General features: G+C 47.1%; 4 protein-coding genes and 1 pseudogene across 5 annotated transcripts; all 5 read left to right on the forward strand.

The window, feature by feature from the left end:
- On the forward strand, window positions 76-1,968 carry LOC8079010 (cytochrome P450 78A5). The gene is made up of 2 exons (XM_002460932.2): window positions 76-1,073; window positions 1,185-1,968. Exons 1-2 carry the CDS (start codon window positions 129-131, stop codon window positions 1,791-1,793), a joined length of 1,554 nt encoding a protein of 517 aa, XP_002460977.1. The 5' UTR covers window positions 76-128; the 3' UTR covers window positions 1,794-1,968.
- LOC8079011 (protein NRT1/ PTR FAMILY 8.3) lies at window positions 7,640-11,073 on the forward strand. 2 transcript variants are annotated; one of them, XM_002460933.2, is made up of 5 exons: window positions 7,651-7,841; window positions 8,340-8,448; window positions 8,796-9,013; window positions 9,149-9,696; window positions 10,048-11,073. In XM_002460933.2, exons 1-5 carry the CDS (start codon window positions 7,803-7,805, stop codon window positions 10,850-10,852), a joined length of 1,719 nt encoding a protein of 572 aa, XP_002460978.1. In that variant the 5' UTR covers window positions 7,651-7,802; the 3' UTR covers window positions 10,853-11,073. The 2 variants fall into 2 exon arrangements, with proteins under 2 accessions (XP_021309990.1, XP_002460978.1); XM_021454315.1 differs by lacking the exon at window positions 8,340-8,448 and having other exon boundaries at window positions 7,640-7,841.
- LOC8079012 (pentatricopeptide repeat-containing protein PNM1, mitochondrial) lies at window positions 11,846-14,889 on the forward strand. Its single transcript, XM_002460934.2, has 2 exons — window positions 11,846-13,388; window positions 14,546-14,889. The coding sequence occupies exon 1, from the start codon at window positions 11,922-11,924 to the stop codon at window positions 13,374-13,376; it is 1,455 nt and encodes a 484-aa protein (XP_002460979.1). The 5' UTR covers window positions 11,846-11,921; the 3' UTR covers window positions 13,377-13,388; window positions 14,546-14,889.
- Window positions 16,129-18,441, forward strand: LOC8079013 (aspartyl protease family protein 2). The gene has a single exon (XM_002460935.2). It carries the CDS (start codon window positions 16,417-16,419, stop codon window positions 17,968-17,970), a length of 1,554 nt encoding a protein of 517 aa, XP_002460980.1. The 5' UTR covers window positions 16,129-16,416; the 3' UTR covers window positions 17,971-18,441.
- LOC110432791 lies at window positions 18,321-21,454 on the forward strand (annotated as a pseudogene).

The raw sequence follows: 22,466 nt of genomic DNA on the forward strand, positions 1-22,466 counted from the left end.
TAAATTATTTGCCGCGACAGTTGCCAAATCGAAGCCATTTCCACCACCGCACTCTCCCTTATTTAAAGGCTCCCTCCCTCTGTACATTCCACACCAGCCACTCCATCATCACCCTTCACTCATCAGCCATGGTGCTCACCATGGCCACCGGCCAAGAGGACTCCCTCCTCCTGCTCCTCCTCCCCACCACCTCCCCACTCCCGCCCCTCATGGCCGTGTTCATCCTAGCCGCCGTCCTCCTGTGGCTCTCCCCCGGTGGTCCTGCGTGGGCGCTCTCCCGCTGCCGCCGCCCGCCGTCCGGCCCAACGGGCGTGGTCACCGCGCTCTCAAGCCCCGTGGCGCACCGCACCCTGGCGGCGCTGTCCCACGCCGTAGACGGCGGCAAAGCACTGATGGCCTTCTCGGTCGGGCTCACCCGCCTCGTCGTGTCGAGCCAGCCCGACACGGCGCGAGAGATCCTCGTCAACCCCGCGTTCAGCGACCGCCCCATCAAGGACGCGGCTCGCCACCTGCTCTTCCACCGCGCCATGGGCTTCGCGCCCTCCGGAGACGCGCACTGGCGCGGGCTCCGCCGCCTCGCCGCCAACCACCTGTTCGGCCCGCGCCGCGTGGCGGCGGCCGCGCACCACCGCGTCTCCATCGGCGAGGCCATGGTCGCCGACGTCGCCGCTGCCATGGCCCGCCACGGCGAGGTCTCCCTGAAGCGCGTGCTGCATATCGCGTCTCTCAACCACATCATGGCCACCGTCTTCGGCAAGCACTACGACATGGACAGCCAAGAGGGCGTCCTTCTGGAAGAGATGGTCACCGAGGGCTACGACCTCCTGGGCACGTTCAACTGGGCTGACCACCTGCCGTTGATCAAGCATCTCGACCTCCAGGGCGTGCGCCGCCGGTGCAACAGGTTAGTCCAAAAGGTTGAAGTGTTCGTTGGAAAGATCATCCAGGAGCACAGGGCGAGGCGCGCGAATGGAGGAGTCGACGATGAGTACATGGGTGACTTCGTCGACGTCCTTCTTGACCTCGAGGGAGAGGAGAAGCTGTCCGAATCCGACATGATCGCTGTTCTTTGGGTAAGATCGATCGAGTTTAGAAATGTTTGCTGTGTAACTAAAATGCACGTTCTTTCAGATCTTAAACGTTACGTTCATGGAAAAATTTCCGGTCGTTTTTGTTTCGATCAGGAGATGATCTTCAGAGGCGCCGACACTGTGGCGATCTTGATGGAGTGGATCATGGCGAGGATGGCGCTGCACCCTGAAATCCAGTCCAAGGCCCAGGCGGAGCTGGACGGCGTCGTCGTGGGCGGCGTGGCGGACGCCGACGTGGGCAACCTCCCCTACATCCAGTGCATCGTGAAGGAGACGCTGCGGATGCACCCTCCGGGCCCGCTCCTGTCGTGGGCGCGCCTCGCCATCCACGACGCGCACGTCGGCGGCCACCTGGTCCCCGCCGGCACCACGGCCATGGTGAACATGTGGTCCATCGCGCATGACCCCGCCATCTGGGCAGAGCCGGAGAAGTTCCGCCCCGAGCGCTTCCAGGAGGAGGACGTGAGCGTCCTCGGGAGCGACCTCCGCCTGGCCCCGTTCGGCGCCGGACGCCGCGTCTGCCCCGGCAAGATGCTGGCCCTCGCCACCACACACCTCTGGATCGCCCAGCTGCTGCACGAGTTCGAGTGGGCACCCGCGGCCGCCAACGGCGGCGTCGACCTGTCCGAGCGCCTCAACATGTCGCTGGAGATGGCCACGCCGCTGGTGTGCAAGGCCGTCCCCAGGGCCCAGCTGGCCTAAGCTGCCGCCTCCATGCATGCCGCCCTGCTGAGAGAGAGTCTCGTTTTCGTTCGCGTACGTGTCTATGCATGCACGCCTCAGCTACTGTAGCTTGTGGCTTGCTAGTGTGTTTTGGATGTCCTGCGTCGAGACCACCAAAATAATAATAGTAATGAAGTTTTAAGTTTTGATATTATGACGCGCCATGTTTTATGTTATTGGTGGTTTCTCAATTCTCATTGGCGGATGCAATGCATACATATGCCTTCTAATGGACTCCTATATGGTACCATGGCTGCATGCATGCAATGCAAGGAGAAATGGTGTGTTCCGTCCTAACGAACTGTAGAACACTTGTACTGTGTGTGTTCATGCCACTCGTTCCGTCGTCCCAACTAGATCGTTAATCTTAGTCTATGCATGCATGATGCATTGGAGGTTGTTTTTTATGATCTTCCAGATATAATTTTTCTTATGTGATCTGAATCTTGCTTGGAATAAAAAGCGCACTAAACGTGAGATAAGACAGGCCAATTGGCAAAGCACCGAATGATTCGCCCGAGCTTGAAACGGTTTCAGTATCGGCGCAAATGGTTTTGGCCTCTGCATGTTTGTCAGATTGGGTGCTATCTTTCAGCCAAAGGGTAAAAGATTATTGCACGAAACAGATGAAGCTGGTGTTGGAGTCAACTCTAATACTGGTATACTGCCGAGAGAAGATTAGCACAGTTTATTGATTTATTGTGAGAGAATGACCACGAACTTGTGGAGAATTGTAAATCCCTTTTTCTGCGTTCCCAGTTTCAGCACCTCGATGTCTAGTCACACTCAGATCACGATCATCTTCGATATGTGCCAACAGATCAGAAATCAACCTGGTCATAGATGAAGATTCGACCAATGCGAGCTGACGCAAGCAGGTGCTGTTCAAGAGCGGTGAGGTCAACGCCTATACTTTTCAGATATGTGCTCTGGTGCTGCAGCTGCCGTCAGGGCTACCACAAGAAACGCAGTAATCGAAGTCAAACACGGGGGGACACCGATCACTGTTTCGTCCAAGGAAACAGAGAGCTGGGTGCAGAGTAATTTTTTTCCCCAACTGATCACCCGAAGCGATCTGTTTCTTTCGTGGAAGCAGCGATCTGTTTGACTATTTCACAGTGTTTCGTGTTTGCCTGTTTGTTTATTCGTCTGATTTATTATAAGATAAAAAAATATTGCTGAATGATTAACAGATTCGATAAATAAGTTTAAGTGAACAGGTCTTAAGGTGCAGCTAGCTAACCGTGGGAGATGAATGGATGGACCTCACTATCTCAACCAGGTGTAGCTTGTCGACCATAGTTTTCTGTACCTCGCCGGCCTTTTTATGGGAGGGTGCGGGCACCCTTGACTCCATCTCCCTGTGAATCTGCTCTTTAGAACCTGATCACCAAAACGATATGATTCCACGTCCATTTGCAATCTAAAGAACGAGGCGATACGATTCCAGCTTTCACCTGTCTTTGCTTTTGTAAGATCCAAATCTGCACGGTATAAGTGATGAGATGAGATACGCGAAAGCTGTGACATTGCCACCAACGGGAAGAAAGATGCTAACGTCTCTGACGAGAAACGGAAACGTCCAAATCCAAACGTGTTTTTTGGTACTATGCAGCTTGCACGACGACCCTGAGGCACGGTAGTACTGGTACAGCAGAGAAGCTAAAACTTGTGGGCGCGCCATGCCGCCATGCATGCATGGTCTCGTCCCGTCTCGTCTCATCATTGGCGCAGGCAGGCCGCAGGATGTGCAGACGGAGGTGTGGGCGGTGGTACCATCAGAGCTGGCGGTGGCAGATCTCGCCGCCGATGTCTGCGTTGGTCACGTCCTCGATCAGTCAGTTGAGTCATCGGTGAAACCGAGCTGGTGCTGGTGGGTCCGGGTGGATCAGTGCATCGCATCGGCCGCTGGCGAGATGAGTGCGTAGTCGATCGGATGCCACGGGAACGGGCGCCGCCGGACACGACGGCATGGGCACGCCCGCCTCCGTCCGTCTCTCAGCCGCGGCGGTGCACGTTGCAACGGCTTGGCGGCGGCCTGTCGCGGCTCGCTACAGTCCCGTCCCAGGAATTCGACCACGCGCGCGCCGCAAGCGGGACGTGGTACCGGTACCGTGGGTGCCGCCGCCGCGCGCGGCTTCTTTCTGCGCGGACGTTTCCTGCTGGCCTGCTGCTGCTGCTGCTGCCGCGGGCGCGCTTCAAGCCGGGTATACTACTGTTCGACAGCTTCGTCGCGCGGCCCAGAAAGCCCCGACTTGATTGGTACGAGGCCCAGAAGCCTGGTCGTGGTTGGAGACCAGTCAGTCGCCGACCTGACATCAGGCGCGCGCTCCTATCATCGTGGGCTGAATTGGACTACGGGAGCTGTGTAGCACATCTGTTTCGAAATCTTTCTTTTTCCCCAAACACGCATGTATATATACACGTACAACTACACGCGCAACTGTTTTAGAATTTCCTTACATGTATGCATGGTAAAATTCTTATGTGGGATTTGAAAAGAGGCATGTGACACTTTTTTTAGAACATGGTACATATATTTCACTAAAAAGAGAAAAAGTTATTACAGCGACTATTAGAAAAGAAAAGGCAAACAGAAGGGCAAAGGACAACTACTATTGAATAACATTCACAAAATGAATAATGGACTTTGAAATGACAAAAGGAATCCGCTCATGATCATTTAATAGAGCTAAAAATAGGGAATGTCGCAACCACATAAGGTCCGTCTCAATGGCAAGTTTCATTACCCAGATTCCAAGACTGCCACGTCAGTTTTACATAATGGCCTTATTTAGTTGGCAAATTTTTTTGTTTTTGGTACTGTAGCATTTCGTTTTTATTTGACAAACATTGTCCAATCACGGAGTAACTAGGCTCAAAAGATTCATCTCACAAATTACAGGTAAACTGTGCGGTTAGTTTTTATTTTCGTCTATATTTAATGCTCCATGCATGCGACCAAAGATTCGATGTGACGGATAATCTTGAAAATTTTTGCGAACTAAACAAGGCCTGAATTGAGGAGTGAAACTGACTCTCTCAATGTACAATTTCCTTTCACATTTTCATAGGCAAGCTGCATCATTTAATTACTATACGGTGCTGTGATCTAATGTGACATGTAAATTGTGTAGCCTGAAATTTTATCTAAACCAAACATAGTCAGTTTGGCAAAGAAATGTGTTTTATAACCTTTTGTATTTCTTATCGGCAAATATACGCATAAACTTTTCTAGAAGCTATTCTTTAATCAATCCTATGTGCAAACGGACAAAGATCAACGGGCAAATCAAAATCAGTGTGTTGTCTCTGTACTCATGTAGTACGAACTAATTAAATCCGGGTATGAACTTACCGGATACTGCAGATTCGATGATTGATTTCCTTGTGGTCACTGAGTTGCAGCCGGCGTCCGTGGAGAGAGAGATGAGGTAGAGTCCCGGGCGTCCTTCTTTCTTTGGTGATACATTGCAGGCATGGCTCCTTTCGCACGGCAACTTCACCCTATCGCACCCCGTCGAAGCCCCACCGTGCGTAGATTCAACTCTACCTTGCGCCTACCCCGCGACGATTTCAGCCGACAAGCACCGACTCAGAGCCGATGGCCCTCTGCCCCACATCGATTCAGCCATGCATCTCGGTGGAAGCAGGGCGCCATCCACAGCTCTCAACGGATCCATGGTGCTGAATCTAGACCTGGTGTCGCCGGAGCTCCCAACCTGCTCGCCTCTGCTGTATGGGAAGGATGGCGCGCACCTGGAGCACGCGACGGGAAGGAATCAGTTGCGGTGCGGGAGAGAAGTCAGAGTCGCACGCCTGGAGCATGAGATCGCTCGGATGAAACTTTCTCCCTCAACGCTGGTTTCACGCGCTTTCCAAGTTGTTGGAAACGGTGCACGCTCGTTTCGTGGGGATGAAACGTATCCCCTCTCTCTCCTACTACTTGTTTCATGCAAAAATTCCAAATCTGTTCATGTGGCACCATATTTAATGTGTATAAAACTCCTCGTGAAACCCCATTGAGACTGACCTAACAAACAATGTGTCTTTTTCCCACCATCTCAATTGTTGGATACACCTTAGACCATGCCAACGCTTATATTATTGTGGTCTCGTCAGGGCACATAGACTCAGATGTCATGTGAAATAAAAAAATTACGAGTACACTAATTTTGCAAGCTATCAACGAATCTTATAGGAGCTCTCATGGCTTCGCCTCAAAAAAATGAAGAGTACAACTTATTTATCAAACTTCTTGACAACTAAACAAAGTCGGTGTATGTCAAATGACAACTATTCTATAAATAAAGCAGTTTTGGCACAATTTGCTCATTATAACAAATAGAACAATCATGTTGGTTTTAGAGCTCGTTTAGTTGCTGCTCGTAAAATGCCACGCCACAATTGGGCTACGCTGTAAAAATCTTAGCTCTCTTATTTGGTTGATGATCAATATAGGTGTAGGCAGTCACAACAAACATCAGTCATAACAAGCTAGATTCAGTCACACTTTACGACGATGATCTTTTGCGTCTACCATTGTGCCATATCTAGAGGCACATGGTGGCCTAGTACAACTATCTATATTCCCTTTGTCCCGTTTTAATAGTCATTTTAGTTTTCAATGAGGTACAATAAAAATTCTCTAAACCAAGACGGTGATGTGTCTAGATGGATGATTCTATGATCCTAGACACTTAAATAATGTGCGAGTGAGGCCTTGTTTAGTTCCCAAAAACTAAAAACTTTTCAAAATTCTCTGTCACATTGAATCTTGCGGCACATGTATGGAGCATTAAATATAGACGAAAACAAAAACCAATTGCACAATTTGCATGTAAATCGCGAGATGAATCTTTTGAGCCTAGTTAGTCAATAATTAGACAATAATTACCAAATAAAAACGAAAGTACTACAATACCCAAAACTATTTTTTTTAAACAAAACAATTCCTGAGACAAAGGAACTAGTTTATTTTAACATACTTTACTTAAAAAAATGAGAAAGGGAGATGAAAATCTACTAGCTATTTTTTATGAAGAGATAAACACGCACACTTTCTAATAATTCATATGACTATATTTACACAAGCTTTTATATTAACAATGTTATTTTCTAATAATGTCAATATTGAAGATACCCTAGACGTACTCCCAATGGTAGTAGGAGAGAAAATCATGGTACTCTCTGTGTCTTAACATAAAAATTAATTTTGCTTAAATCAACTTCTCTTAAGTTTCCTCTGTACCAATAAAAAAAGTTGTTTTGGACAATGACACGGTCTTCAAAAGCCTAACTTTGACTTTTTGTTTTTATAAAAATATTCATCAAAAAGTCATATATGTATATTTACATAAAAATATTTTTCAAGATAAATCTATTCATATAGTTTTCACATTTCAAAACTCGACAACTTAAAAGTTATTTATAATTTATATTTACAATATTTTGACTCAAAGCTTGTCCAAAATAATTTTTTCTTTATAGTTATGAAGGGAGTATAAAAATATTAATATTTATAATATATAATTAGTATTATTGGATAGATCATTAAATATACCACTATAATAAATTTATTTGGAGATATAAATGTGGTAGTATTTTTGTATCTTGGAAAGACGCTGCACTCATGGCCCACACGCAGGGTCAGCTGTCAACACCGGTCATCGTCGTCGCCGAATAGCCACAGTCCCACTCCCAGCGGCCCGTCCCTTTCCCCCTTCCGCGTCGCCGTCGCCGCGATCCGGCCGAAGCAAAGTTCCCACGCACTCGTTCCTATCCCCTTGCGCCGGCGTGGGTCGCGCAGGAAGCGGAGCTGACAGCTGAGCCACCGGTATCAGATATCCAGGCCATGATGATTTACGGGTCGCACTCTCACCAACCACCTTTGACCATATATTTATTAGGAATAGGGAGGTCGGAGGCGGATGCGTGGGTTAGTGAGGGACTCGGATCAGCAGCAGTCGATCAGGAGGCCGGCCGGCCATGGAGGAGGGAGGCGAGCACACGAGTCTTCTGGTCAAGGTACGGCGAACCTGCTGTCGATTGGTCTCCGCCGAATCGGAGCTAGCTCTTGCTTGCTTGCCGCTGAATGGTTTATTTGCTGGGTTTGGGGATCGCGCTCGCCAGGAGCAAAATTGGGTGCTAGAACCGCGTGCCTTTGTATTGTCTCCCAAAAGCGGCGGTTTGGGCAACCAAGTTAGGGGCTATGAGTCTAGAACTGTTGAACAGGCTGACGGGCATCTGATCGTGAGTCGTGAGTTCGTGACATGCATGCATAGTAGTGAATTGGCTGCACAACTGTAGATCGTGCAGTATGCACAGATGTGTAGTACATGGAAGTCGTTGCTTGTAAGTCTGGGATGTGAAAATGAAGGGAAATGATTGCAAAATTTCTTGCTTACATTGACTTTACAAGATGATTGGACTTAATTACAGAAAGTTGTCAGATAAAACTGTCGAAAATTTGTTTACTGTGAGAAACATTATGGTCTCATATGTTAATACCTGGCCTTCCTTTAGGATGATGCATCATGTCATGGCGAGGAAACACAAAGTATATTGGAAGCAAATCTAGGGCCACAGCTGAAAAGTAAATGCTCTGACTGGAGAGCACCGGCACTCATCCTGGGTGAGTCATGCAGTGTCAATATGTTCTCTGAAACTGTCTGATATCCAGCTCGTGTATAGAGCACCTATCACTCTTTTACATTATTTAGTGTGATTTCTTATGAGATGCTTGTTTGTTTATTTTTTCTGGCCACTGGTATACAAAGAGTGATAGGTGCTCTACACACGAGTTGGTATTCTTCTATGGTTAGCTGATCCATGGTTAGCGTATCAATTCTAGCCACATTTCCTATAATTAGACTATTTATGGTTATCTGATCAATTCTCGGGGTGATATTCTTCTTGATTCTGTGACTAAGAGACTGCATTCCTTGACCGGGAGGATGTTAATCAGTTCAAATCCTGCAGGATTGGAATGCTTGGAGAGCATGGCTTTTAATGGCATTGCCACAAACCTAGTCGTGTATCTCCGTTCGGTCCTCCATGGTGGTATTGCTTCCAGTGCATCAACAGTATCTCTTTGGTACGGGACAAGCTTCTTTGTGCCAATGCTTGGAGCCGCCATAGCAGATACTTGCTTGGGAAATTATAAGACCATCCTGATCTCCCTTATCATGTACCTAATTGTAAGATATTTTTTCCTTCTCAGCTGCTTGTTCTTATTCAGCTCTTTTCGTTTCGAGTTTGGTATACTATTTTGGATTAGGATGCAAAGTCTCTCTCTCTCTCTCTCTCTCATAAAATGCCAATGCTGATTGCAGGGAATGGTACTGATTACAGTTGCAACATTTCTGCCTTCTACTTCAATCTTATGCGACGCCAGCTCATGCTTGTCATCAAATGGAACTCAAACCGTGATTTTCTTTGCTGGTTTGTATCTCACTGCTGTTGGATGTGGAGGCGTAAGATCTGCATTGCTTCCATTTGGTGCGAGCCAGTTCAACAACGAGAACAATTTAGTAGACATAAAAAGGAGAAGAAATTTCTTCAGTTCATTCTATATATGTGTCATCTTTGGTGTGATTACTTCTGGGACAATTATAGTTTGGGTTCAGGAAAATGTGAGCTGGGCTATAGGATATGGAGTTGCCACTACATGCATAGGTCTTGCTTTGATAGGATTTCTGGTGGGGACACCAATATTCCAACAAGATGAGCCTTGTGGTTCTCCAGTGAAGAGTATTTTCCAGGTTATTGTTGCCTCTTTTAGGAACATGAGCTTGGAAGTACCTGCTGATAGCTCTCTTCTGTATGAGGTCAGGAGCAACCACGTACAAAGGACAATACTTGCTCACTCCGATGATTTTAGGTACATCTTTTTTCGTTACTTACCATGAGACACTTGTATATATGGTATTTTTTTCTTGTTTCTCCTGATCATTTTTTAAAATCTTCTTGAAGCAATCATGCCACTGGTGGTCAATTGTTGATTTCTTAATGATTTCTGGAGTACCCATCATATATATACTTTCAGGATGTTCAGTCTACAAAATGTATATCTCTATCTCATGGATCCCATGATTTGAACCTAGTAATAAATAACTGTTCCTGAAACATGAAAACCAATGAGAATTACCTTTTCATTTGGTTGGTGTTCCCAACTTCCCTTTCTATTCTGCACTTATTTAACTATCTGTCTAATTCCATCATTTTGTCTCAGGTTCTTAGATAAGGCAGCAGTTATTTCTGATCCAAGCTTGGTGTATGGAGGGTGTCGAAGCTCATGGAGTTTATGTACGGTTACTGAAGTTGAGGAACTGAAAATACTTATCCGCTTACTCCCAATATGGGTGACTGGAATATTCTTTGCTGCTGCGATCTCTCAAATGCACACCACTTTCATTCAGCAGGGAGCTGTGATGAACACCAAGATTGGTTCCCTGTCCATTCCACCAGCATCCTTGTACTCATTTGAAGTGATATGTGTCACGCTCTGGGTACTTTCTGTGAACAAAGTGCTTGTGCCGGCAACCAGAACGTATTTTGCAAATGGAGCAGAGCTCACACAGTTACAGAGGATTGGAATTGGTCGTTTCTTGATGATCTTTGCCATGGCAATGGCCGCACTTCTAGAAACCAAGAGGCTGCAGAGTGTTCAGGAGGGGGAACTGCTAAACATTGTATGGCAGCTTCCACAGTACTTCGTCATTGCTGGGGCTGAGTGCTTCGCTGTCATCACTCAGCTAGAGTTTTTCCATGGCCAAGCGCCAGACTCCATGAAGAGCATATTAACGGCATTCGCGTTGCTCACCACTGCCCTTGGGAATTACTTGAGCTCAGCTATCATCACCCTCATTGCAGGGGTGACCAGGGTATGGCATAGTCCTGGATGGATACCGGATGATCTGAACAAGGGACACCTTGATTACTACTACTGGTGTCTTACAGCCCTCTCGTTGGTGAATTTTGTTGTGTATCTGTATTTTGCTAGTAAATACAAATTGAAGAAAGTTGTTATCTGCTAATACTACTTGTGAAATATCACCGAGTGTAACATATGAAATGTTTATTTTTATTCTTAACATGTATAGCAGTATAGGCCATGGAAGGACCTTATTTCCCCAACATATCGTCCCTTGTTTTTCTCGTAGCGATGTGTGAATGCTAGGAGAAAGATACATATTGTCTGTAGTAACTATTAATTCTCTGTTCTTATGCTGGAGGGATCCGTTGATTGCTTCATTTATATACGAATGTAATACTGATTTGCTGGTGAAAGAAGTTTGGTGTAAACATAATTTTGTTAAAGCATCCAGGATTTTGGAACAAAACCACTATATAATTGAACTATGGTATGACCTGTTGGTGGGACGGTGCTGGTTATTGATCTTTAAGTTCCATTTTTGTTTTTTAATGAAGATGAAATTGGAGTTCCATCTCGACCTCTCGAGTTGACAGGGAAGATTTAGTTGATTGCTTCTACGTTATTTTAGTTTAGTCATAAATTAAACTTTTTCAACTTTAACTAAGTTTTTGGAAAAATACAACATCCACAACATTGAATTAGTTTTGTTAAATCGAGGTTAAATATCTTACCCTCACAAAAACGTTAAAAAGTACTTCCTCTATCCTTATAGCTGTCGTTCTCGTTTTTCAAGAAATAATTTTGACTAATTTATATAAATTATTAATATTTATGGTGTATAATTAATATAATTAATATTATTAGATAGATCGTTGAATTTATTTTCATAATAAATTTATTTGGAGATATAAATATCGCTCGTATTTTATACAAATCTAGTCAAACTTACAACGTATAAGCAAAAAATGACAGCTATTGAGCATGTCGATAGTACACTTATTTGTTATTGTAGACCGACATTTGTTATTTGCTATACTTATTTGTTATTTTTGTCAATAGTAGCAAAACTTCATCACTAACCATATAGTACTCTCCATGAAGCCATCCTGACCGTCCGATCTCAGATCGGCCCTTGACATTACCCTTGACGCGTTTAGACCTCGGCAGCAGAGACCGCAGAACCGAACATCGCAAGTCCCAAACCCTCCCCCGATCTCCGCCGCTCCAAAATGTGGCGCCGCCAGCTCTTCCGCCGCCTATTCCCATCTCCGGCCACCGGTGGCACCGCCGCGCCCCCTTCGCCTTTCCTGCGCCACCTATCTACCTCAAGCACCCCGACCCCGGCCGCCTCCCTCGCCTCCTCCCTTGCGTCGGCGCTCACCGCGCTCTCCACGACCCCGCCGCCCGCCACCACCCCGGACGCCTACTTCTCGCTCCACTTCTCCGACGTGCGCCCCACCAACGCGCTCCTCGCCGAGGCGCTTGCGCTCTCCCCGCCCGCCACCTCCCGCGCCGCTGCCGAGCTCTTCCGCTTCCTCGTCCGCCGCCGCTCGCTCCACCCCTCCGACGGCGCGCTCGCGCCCGTCGTTCGCCACCTCGCTCGCCGCCGTGACTTCCCCGCCGTGCGCGCGCTCATCCAGGAGTTCCCCACCGCTCTCGGGCCCGCCACGCTCGACGCCTATCTTCAGCAGCTCGCCAGAGCCGGGCGACCGACGGACGCTGTAAAGGTGTTCGACGAATTGCCGGAGCAACTCCGTAACCGCGAGGCTCTTACTTTGCTGGTCTCCGCCCTTTCTGCCGAGGGATTCCCCTCGCACGCAGAGCGTGCTGCCAAGAAGGTCGCCAATGAGATCTTCCCGGATGACAATATCTGCACTTTGTTGGTATCTGGCTATGCCAATGCTGGTAAGCTCGACCATGCACTCAGGTTGATTGGTGAGACACGTAGGGGTGGGTTCCAGCCAGGATTGGATGCATACAATGCTGTTCTTGATTGTGTGTGCCGGCTCTGTCGCAAGAAGGACCCACTGAGGATGCCTATGGAAGCTGAGAAGTTCTTAGTTGACATGGAAGCCAATGGCATTCCCCGTGATGCAGGGACATTTCGGGTACTGATCACAAATTTCTGCAAGATCCGTAAGACAGAGGATGCCATGAATCTGTTCCGTTGTATGGGTGAGTGGGGCTGCTCACCAGATGCTGACACATACTTGGTGCTCATCAGGAGCTTGTACCAAGCTGCCCGGACTTCAGAGGGTGATGAGATGATGACATGGATGCGGTCTGCAGGATTTGGAGATAAACTTGATAGGAAGGCATACTATGGATTCATCAAGATTTTATGTGGGATTGATAGGGTTGAGCATGCTCTCAAGGTATTCCGTATGATGAAAGGTTATGGCCATGCTCCTGGAGTAAAATCATATAGCTTGCTCATTGAGAAGCTGGCTAGGCACAATTTAGGGGATCGTTCCAGTGCACTGTACAGGGAGGCAGTTGCACGTGGTGTACCTGTGGCTCAAGGAGAGTATAGTATTGACAAAAGGTATGTCAAAGCAAAGAAGGAGAAGAAGGTGAAGAAGAGGCTGACTTTGCCGGAGAAGATGAGATTGAAGAGCAAGAGGTTATACAAGCTCAGAATGAGCTTTGTCAAGAAGCCCAAGCGTCGAATGGTCCGCGTTTAAGCATAATTTTTGGTATTCTCATAGCCATGCTGATTTCATTACTCGTTCGTAATACTATCTTTGCTTCAGCATTTGCCACATCGATGGTGATCTTTTCTAAGAACCAGTTTGTCATTCTTTGTTAATCATTTTGTCCTGTGCTGCTGCCACTATATCTTCATCACACTTTAATTGTAGAAGCACAATAAAATCAGTGTGATGCTGAATATTGCTGTAAAGTCAAGAAAATCTAGGAAGAAAGTTTTTTTTTTGAATGGGGGAAGTTAGCATGTATTAGTCTAAATTGGGTAGTTTCACTTGGATTTTTCCGATCCAGTAACGACTAACCATTAGATCATCGTTATAACATGTAAATGAGTGTAGTTTCTTAGGAATTTTTAGGTGTCCTCAACATTGCTTTGCCATATTTTTTTTTTGTCAAACTGGCTATTTTGTTGTTTGTTTAATCCTCTGAAGCAGTTGCCTACATAATAAATATTAAATATTGGCACAATAAAAAAGAATCGTCTGTTCTTCTGTGTGTGTCTTGGTGTGTTCTACTTTAAGTTCTCTTCTTAATGCAATGACATGCAGCTCGCCTGCGTATTTGACAAAAAAATGATTTGTGGTCAGAGGCAGATACTTGGTAAAATGAATACTAGAAATTTCATGCAAACCAAGATGCACTACTTACAAACCAAGATCCAACTTTCTGTATTGTATCGTATATGAGCTTGACTTACAAATTTGGCTTCTTACCATCCATTGTTGATCATATGGAATATGATGGTCATGCAACATCTTCCTTGCTCTTAAGTTTGAGCATCTTTTATGGAATTGTTTAGTGTCCAACATTTACCATTGCTTGTCAAGTTGTGAGCCCTCAACACATATGTGTAACTGTTTGGTAGAGGCAACACCGCAACACTACTGTGGGCTCACTGGTGGCTGAAGTTACAAGATAAATGGAAACCATATAATATGCTAGGGGCCACTTTCATTATCAGTGATTTTCCCAATCATCTCATCTGTTAGATTCCAGTTTGACCCAATTTTGTGCACACAAAATGATGCCTCACACTGAGAAATCGAATAAATGTTTGTGCTTTTTGCTGAAAATGTTCTCTTTTGTAAACTGCCTGAACGTCTTTCTGCAACTGTGGTACTAATGGTTTGTAATCATGTATCAGTTTCGTTGGAGCGGATGATCACGGGAATGGACACCACCAGATCCAGTTATAACTTGGAAGATCAGAAAATTGTTGTCCCTGAATTGTGGCTATGCAACATCATTTTTCAAAGGCGAGGGCTCTGTATGGTTTCACTTTTTTTTTGGTTGATGGGCTGGTGACTCCGGTATGTTTGATGCAATAGCACCAATAATGTATCATTTCACTTAATTTGATTTACACTTCTGGTGATGTTCTGTACACCCTAGTTTTTCATAGAAAGCATTGGAAGTCTGCCACAGCTCGTCCAAAACTAACTGGACCACCTCTTGCTGAAGAAGTTTGCTGTTTCCCGGTTTCCCCCACTTGTATGAGCGAAATTGTATTCCCCCACTTGTTTAGATGCACCAAAAAAACCAAAACTTTACAAGATTTTCCGTCACATTAAATTTTGCGGCACATGCATGGAACATTAAATATAGATAAAAAAATAACTAATTGCATAGTTTATCTGTAAATCACGAGACGAATCTTTTTAAGTCTAGTTACTCCATGAGTGGACAATGTTTGTCAAATAAAAACGAAAGTGCTACAGTGTCAAAATCCAAAAACAAGGCCTAAGTGGATGTGACAATTGAGACTTCTACGTGAGCATCAATTTTCCTCACTGAAAAAGTGACAATCAATAGGTTTATGTTTCTCCACACCTGCTTAAGTATGAGCCGCACGTGCGCGGCAGCTGGACAGATGGGCGCAACCAAAAAAAGCTCAAGGATAAAGCTACATCTGCAGTAGTAGAGTGGAACTGTGGAAGGCTAGGCTTCACAGGCGCACAGAAGGGCAAAGGAGACTGCAATTGGAAAAAAAAATGAGGAGGGCAGGAGAAGCCCGCACACAACACAATTGACAATCCGTAGCAGAGAAGTGCAGAGGAGAATTCAGCTCAAACCCAAGGTGTCGTCGCCTTCGTCCTCTTCCTCCTCCTGATGTCGACGTCCACCCTTTTTGGTATTATTAAATATATACAAACTGCCAGCAGTTCTGTACACAATACGTTGAGTGGAAAGATCGTACGCAGTAATGTTGTAGTACAGACTGAGCATCACGGGGGCCGGCCGATTCGTCTTCACCGAGCTTGAGACGTAGCGTCACGGCCGAGGGCGTATCGAGAGCCGTTAGAGATCGCGAGCTCGGCCACCTGTGAGGTTGTGAGGTACTGAGGTCTCTCTGTTTTCTCGCTCTCCTCGAAGTGGCTGGCACGCTTGCGGCGGGACACATCGGCAGCCACGCCGCGCTAAAGCTCCTGCTCACGGGCTTCCGTCACATCGTCGTTGACACGTGAGCCTCCTCGACGACGATGATCCCTCCGTCTCGTCGCGATTTGGGGCGCCGTCCCTCACCTCACCTCTGGACACCTCACAAGCCCGTCTTCGGTGACCGTAATGCCACCTGGAAAAGCGGCCTGGCTGCCGGTGGGTGCGGGCGGCGTCACGGGCTCACGGCCGTCGTCAGCCCGTCACACACGCTAGCACAGCTACTGCCTGGGAAAGGGGTTCGTTGTTGGCACCATGGCAGCTCTGGTCGTCTTCCCGGTGGACAAAAACCGCGTTTTTCCACGGGCCACCGTCCCCAACATTCGTCGATTCCAACCCCGCCTCGCCTCCTCCTCCTCCTCTCCCTCTCCTCCGTGTTTTCAATGGTCAAAACCCACGCACCTCACCTCCCCCGCAGTCGTCTTTTCCCTCCCCCGACCCGCGTTTCTTTATATTTCCCCCCAATTCCACCACCACCAACCTCCTCTTCCGCCCTCCTCTCCCACCACCGCCCCCCCCGTCGCCTGCTGTTCCATGAAGGACAACTAATCCATCCATCCATCCATCCATCGCTCAGCTATGGCGCAGCTCGCGGTGCGGTCACTGCTGCTGTGCTTGCTCCTGGTCTCGCCAGCTGCGGCTTCGCCGGGTATCGCGAAGCTCAACTCGTCGTCGTCCCTCTTTGGCATCGAGTTCCCGCCGTTCAACACCGCCGTCGCCGTCACCGGCTGCGGCAGCAAGCTGGCTGCAGCTGAGGAGGCGGTGGCTGAGCAGAAGCAGCCGGCGAGCCTGTCCCCGTCGCTGAAGCTGCACATGAACCGCCGCGCTGCCGAGGGGGGCAGGACACGGAAAGAGTCCGTTTTAGATTTGGCCGATAAGGACGCCGTCCGCATCGAGACGATGCACCGGAGAGCGGCGCGCTCCGGCGGGGACCGGACGCCGGCGTCTCCGTCTTCGTCTCCGCGGCGGGCGCTGTCGGAGCGGATGGTGGCGACGGTGGAGTCCGGCGTGGCGGTTGGGTCCGGCGAGTACCTGATGGACGTCTACGTCGGCACGCCGCCGCGGCGTTTCCGGATGATCATGGACACCGGCAGCGACCTCAACTGGCTGCAGTGCGCGCCGTGCCTGGACTGCTTCGACCAGGTTGGCCCCGTGTTCGACCCCGCCGCGTCCTCCTCCTACCGCAACGTCACCTGCGGCGACCAGCGCTGCGGCCTCGTGGCGCCGCCCGAGCCACCAAGGGCGTGCCGCCGCCCCGGGGAGGACTCCTGCCCCTACTACTACTGGTACGGGGACCAGTCCAACACCACCGGCGACCTGGCCCTGGAGTCCTTCACGGTCAACCTCACGGCCCCCGGCGCGTCTCGCCGCGTGGACGACGTCGTGTTCGGGTGCGGCCACTGGAACCGCGGCCTCTTCCACGGCGCGGCGGGCCTGCTGGGCCTCGGCCGTGGCCCGCTGTCGTTCGCGTCCCAGCTCCGCGCCGTGTACGGCCACACCTTCTCCTACTGCCTGGTGGACCACGGCAGCGACGTCGCTAGCAAGGTGGTGTTCGGGGAGGACGACGCGCTGGCGCTGGCGGCGGCGCACCCGCAGCTCAACTACACGGCGTTCGCGCCCGCGTCGTCGCCGGCGGACACGTTCTACTACGTGAAGCTCAAGGGCGTGCTGGTGGGCGGCGAGCTGCTCAACATCAGCTCCGACACGTGGGGTGTGGGCGAGGGCGAGGGCGGATCCGGCGGCACCATCATCGACTCCGGCACCACGCTGAGCTACTTCGTGGAGCCGGCGTACCAGGTGATCCGGCAAGCCTTCATCGATCGCATGGGCAGGTCGTACCCTCTGATCCCGGACTTCCCGGTGCTGAGCCCGTGCTACAACGTGTCTGGCGTGGACCGGCCGGAGGTGCCGGAGCTGTCGCTGTTGTTCGCCGACGGCGCCGTGTGGGACTTCCCCGCCGAGAACTACTTCATCCGGCTGGACCCGGACGGCATCATGTGCCTGGCGGTCCTGGGCACGCCGCGGACCGGCATGTCCATCATCGGTAACTTCCAGCAGCAGAACTTCCACGTCGTCTACGACCTGAAGAACAACCGGCTGGGCTTCGCGCCGCGGCGGTGCGCCGAGGTGTAGCCGCCGGCGAGGCCTGCCTGAGAGGACCAACGATTCGAACTCGGTCCTCGGTTTGATTGATTGGATTGGGAGGCAAATTGGGTGTAGAAATTTTCGGTCGGTGGCACGTACGCAAAGCTCTAGCACAAAGTTTTTTTGTTGTTGTTGCACTTATTATCTCCAAGGAGAGAAGGTTAGGAATATTGTAGTACTAGGATCATGTCCGGGAAAATACCTATCCTGGCCCCGTGTCAATGCCCATTTGGTCACTTGAATTGAATTATAGAAATTGTAATTATAAGTTGTACATCAAGAATGCATAGTGCACACAAACTTTTTTTTTCTTTCAAGTAATTGCTCACGAACATGTGATGTACAACAACAGAATAGATTTCATCTTTAAGAAGAGCATGCTGCATGCCCAGGTTGTTCTTGTATCGAGTAGATATTTCAAAACTATCTAGAGTCCAAAGAACTTGATAAATAAATTCTTATGGAGCCTGTGTAATTTTCTTCTTCCATTTGGTGCAGTTGATAAATAAATCCTTCCGTAGCCTGTGCAATTTTCTTTTCTCATTTGGTGCAATTAGTGTTGTCAATAGTACCTGCATGTGTTCAAAAATAAATCCTTCACTGTTGAGGTCGTACAAGGTTTTCTTCAAAGACCAGGCAACTCTTTCAACCCTAGAAAATTCATCAAGTGCTTGCTGACGAGAGCATTGTAAGCAGAGATGCCAACGTCAGTTCACACAAGGGTAAAGGGATGTGAGTCCTCTCTATGAGATTGCTCACAAGAGACTGAAACTTATGTCTGATCAAGGTCATGTTGAAGTGCTTTCCACTAGAAGTATCAACAATGATAAATGGGACATAGATTTCAGTCTGCATAGTGGAGGAAAACTAAACCTTAGCCTTCTCAGTAGCTTCCTTGTGCCTTTGCAGTGCTAACTTGTCCTCGCTCATAGTCAAGCAATGCACCATAAAAATCTGCGCCACCAACGAAAGTATCAACATTGGTTGCCTTGACCTAAAAAGGTGACGAAATTAAGAATTACAACATCTATCTCAACACCTGCATAGAGAATCTGTACAAGATATGAGAAGTAGATTACCTCAACACTCCATTGATAACTCAACAATTGACACATTCAGAGGTACATTCAGAAGGTACATGCACCGAACCCTGGTGTTGGCAATATGTTATGGTCTTTTTAAAAGTAGAGACTTTTTTTTTGAAAGACACTATGCCAGAGCACTTGTGCTTACTGCCGAATCTACTAGCCATTTAACAATGTTTTTCTTTCATAACAAATCAGCGAATAATACTTTCAGTCATGACTTATCAGCTAAACAAACAGGCTTAGATCAAACCGTTCAAGGCAGCAGCAAAGCATGCACACAACATTAGTATCCTCGTAAAAAGTTACCTTCCATGTAGGAGAGCTACCAGTGAAGCTAAGGCCTTGTTTAGTTCGCAAAAACTTTTGGTTCGAAATACTGTAGTACTTTCGTTTTTATTTGACAAATATTGTCTAATTATAGAGTAACTAGACTCAAAAGATTCATCTCGCGGTTTACAGACAAATTGTGTATTTAGTTTTTATTTTCATCTATATTTAATACTCCATGCATGTGTCGCAAGATTCGATGTGACGAAGAATCTTGAAAATTTTTTGAGTTTTTGGATGAACTGAAAAGGCCTAACCTAGGCACACTGCCATCTTCTGTCCCTTTGGTTCCACCATTATCCCTGAATCTTTGGCTTTGTTTAGTTCACGAAAAATTTTGGGTTTTAATACGGTAGCACTTTCGGTTTCACTTGACAATTATTATTCAATTATAGACTAACTAGACTTAAAAGATTCAACATCAAATGGAGTTGCACATCCGTTGGACTTTAATTTTTGCCATAAAAATATAAAAATAACCTAGATAACATAGATAACATATCTATTGGAGTTGCTCTAAAGTTCCAAACACATTAACTAAAAGAAACTAAAATAGTTTAGTTCCATTAGTCACTTAAGAATAGCTAAAATAATATAATTTTAGAATTTAGCAACGGTAACCAGAGCCTTAGTTAAATTTGAACTAGTTTGACTCACGCGATTTCTGTAATTGTTTCTGCTGCTTTGGCGTGCCCCCCTCCCGCGCCGCTGCCGATCTCTTTCGCTTCCCCGTCCGCCGCCGCTCGCTCCACCCCTCCGACGGCGCGCTCGCCACCTCGCCCGCCGCCGCGACTTACCCGCTGCGCGCGCGCGCATTCAGGAGTTTCCCACCGCTCTCGGGCCCGTCACGCTCGACGCCTATCTCCAGCAGCTCGCTAGAGCCGGGCGCCTAACGGACGCTGTCAAAGTGTTCGACGAATTGCCGGTGCAGTTCCGTAACCATGACACTTTGCTGGTCTCCTCGCTTTCTGCCGGGAGCTACCCCTTGCACGCAGAGCGTGCTGCGAAGAAGGTCGCCAACGAGATCTTCCCGGATGACAATATCTGTACTTTGCTGGTATCTGGCCAATATGCTGGTAAGCTCGACCGTGCACTAAGGTTGGTTGGTGAGACATGTAGAGGTCGGTTGCAGCCAGGATTGTATGTACACATTGCTGTTCTTGGTTGTGTCTGCCGGCTCTGTCACAAGGACCCACTGAGGATGCCCATGGAAGCAGATAAGTTCTTAGTTGACATGGAAGCCAATGGCATTCCCCGTGATGCAGGGACATTTCGGGTTCTTATCACAATTTTTTTCAAGATCCACAAGACAGAGGATGCCATGAATCTGTTCCAGCATACTATAGGTGAGTGGGACTGCTCAGAGGAGCTGAGAGCCTGAGACGTACTTGGTGCTCATCAGCAGCTTGTACCAAGCTGCTCGAACTTCAGAGGGGGATGAGATGATGACATCGTTGTGGTAAGGATTTGGAGATAAACTTGATAGGAAGGCATATTGCGGATTCATCAAGATCTTATGTGGGATTGAGAGGGTTGAACATGCTATTCTGTATGGTGAAAGGTTATGGGCGTGCTCCTGGAGTAAAATCATATAGCTTGCTCATTGAGAAGCTGGCTGGGCACAATTTAGGGGATCGTTCCAATGCACTGTTCAGGGAGGCCATTGCACGTGGTGTAGCTGTGCAGAATGAGAGTATAAATTGACAAAAGGTATGTTAAGGCAAAGGAGGAGTGAAGAAAAGGCTGACTCTGCCACAGAAGATGAGATTGAAGAGCAAGAGGTTATACAAGCTCAGAATGAGCTTTGTCAAGAAGCCCAAGCGTCGAATGCTCCAGGCTTAAGCAGAATTTGGGTATTCCCATAGTCATGCTGATTTCATTACTCGTTCATAAATCATAATACTATCTTTGCTTCAGCATTTGCCATGTCGATCGTGATCTTTTCTGAGAATCAGTTTGTCATTCTTTGTTAATCATTTTATCCTGCGCTACTGTCACTATATCTTACTTCATCACACTTGAATTATAGAAGCACAATAAAATCATTTCCCCCCAAAGGTTCTAGTATGCAGATTCAAAACTCTGTTTAGAATATTGGCACATTCAAAAACGATTTATAAGGAAAAACCTAGTTTCTCCATGAATGTGTTTAGGAGTATTGTTTTACACCATTATAGTAAGATGCTTATGAAAAGCCTAGTTTCTCCATGAATGTGTATAAGACAAGTTATAAGGAAAAACGTACCAGTAGATGTATCAGTGTGATGCTGAATATGCTGTGAAGTCAAGAAAATCTAGGAAGAATGTTCTTTTGGGGATGAGGGAAGTTAGCATGTATTTGTCTAAATTGGGTAGTTTCACTTGAATTTTGTTGCTGAGCTCGTATCAATTTTTTCTGATCCAGTAACCACTAACCAGTAGATCATCGTTATAACATGGAAATGAGTGTAGTTTCTTAGGAAATTTTAGGTGCCCCAAACATTGCTTTGTCATGTTATTTTTGTCAAACTGGCTATTTTGTTATTTGTTTAATCCTCTGTAGTAGTTGCATAGATAATAAATATTAAATATTGGCATATTCAAAACAATCTGTGGTAATCCGTGCATCTGTGTGTGTGTGGGTGTGTTCTACTTTAAGTTCTCTTCTTCTTAATGCAATGATATGTAGCTCTCCTGCGTTTCGAGAAAAAAAGAGATTTTTTGTCAAATGCAGATGCTTGGTAAAATGGATACTAGAAATTTCATGAAAACCACGATGCACTGTTTACAATCACCAAAATTCCTGGATCACTCCTTTGTTAGGACTGGATGATGATAGAATGTGTACGTATATATCATATATGCAAGCCTATACTTGAGTATCAAAAGCTTAGTTTGGTTTCATGTTCCTTGTCCAATATTACCTGACTCTCTGCCTCCACAAAGCTAGTAGAAACTGGATTTTTTTTGTTCCTCTTCATTTAGAGCAGTCCAGTCTGCTGCAGAATAGCTTCATGGGAACAATGCAGCTATATTTGTTTTAGAAAATCAAATTTTTTACTTTATGGACCTTTGACTATGAAAGTAAAG

This window comes from Sorghum bicolor, chromosome 2, assembly GCF_000003195.3.
Source record: "Sorghum bicolor cultivar BTx623 chromosome 2, Sorghum_bicolor_NCBIv3, whole genome shotgun sequence".
In the NCBI taxonomy this organism is placed as follows: domain Eukaryota; kingdom Viridiplantae; phylum Streptophyta; class Magnoliopsida; order Poales; family Poaceae; genus Sorghum; species Sorghum bicolor.

What these genes read in the sequence shown, in the direction of transcription:
- LOC8079012 (XM_002460934.2), top strand. Translation starts at nt 11,922, where the DNA reads ATGTGGCGCCGCCAGCTCTTCCGCCGCCTATTCCCATCTCCGGCCACC.
- LOC8079010 (XM_002460932.2), top strand. Translation starts at nt 129, where the DNA reads ATGGTGCTCACCATGGCCACCGGCCAAGAGGACTCCCTCCTCCTGCTC. An exon ending in ACATGATCGCTGTTCTTTGG is followed by an intron (nt 1,074 to 1,184) that starts GTAAGATCGATC and finishes TGTTTCGATCAG; the next exon opens with GAGATGATCTTCAGAGGCGC.
- LOC8079011 (XM_002460933.2), top strand. Translation starts at nt 7,803, where the DNA reads ATGGAGGAGGGAGGCGAGCACACGAGTCTTCTGGTCAAG. An exon ending in CCCTTATCATGTACCTAATT is followed by an intron (nt 9,014 to 9,148) that starts GTAAGATATTTT and finishes TGCTGATTGCAG; the next exon opens with GGAATGGTACTGATTACAGT. An exon ending in GCTCACTCCGATGATTTTAG is followed by an intron (nt 9,697 to 10,047) that starts GTACATCTTTTT and finishes ATTTTGTCTCAG; the next exon opens with GTTCTTAGATAAGGCAGCAG.
- LOC8079013 (XM_002460935.2), top strand. Translation starts at nt 16,417, where the DNA reads ATGGCGCAGCTCGCGGTGCGGTCACTGCTGCTGTGCTTGCTCCTGGTC.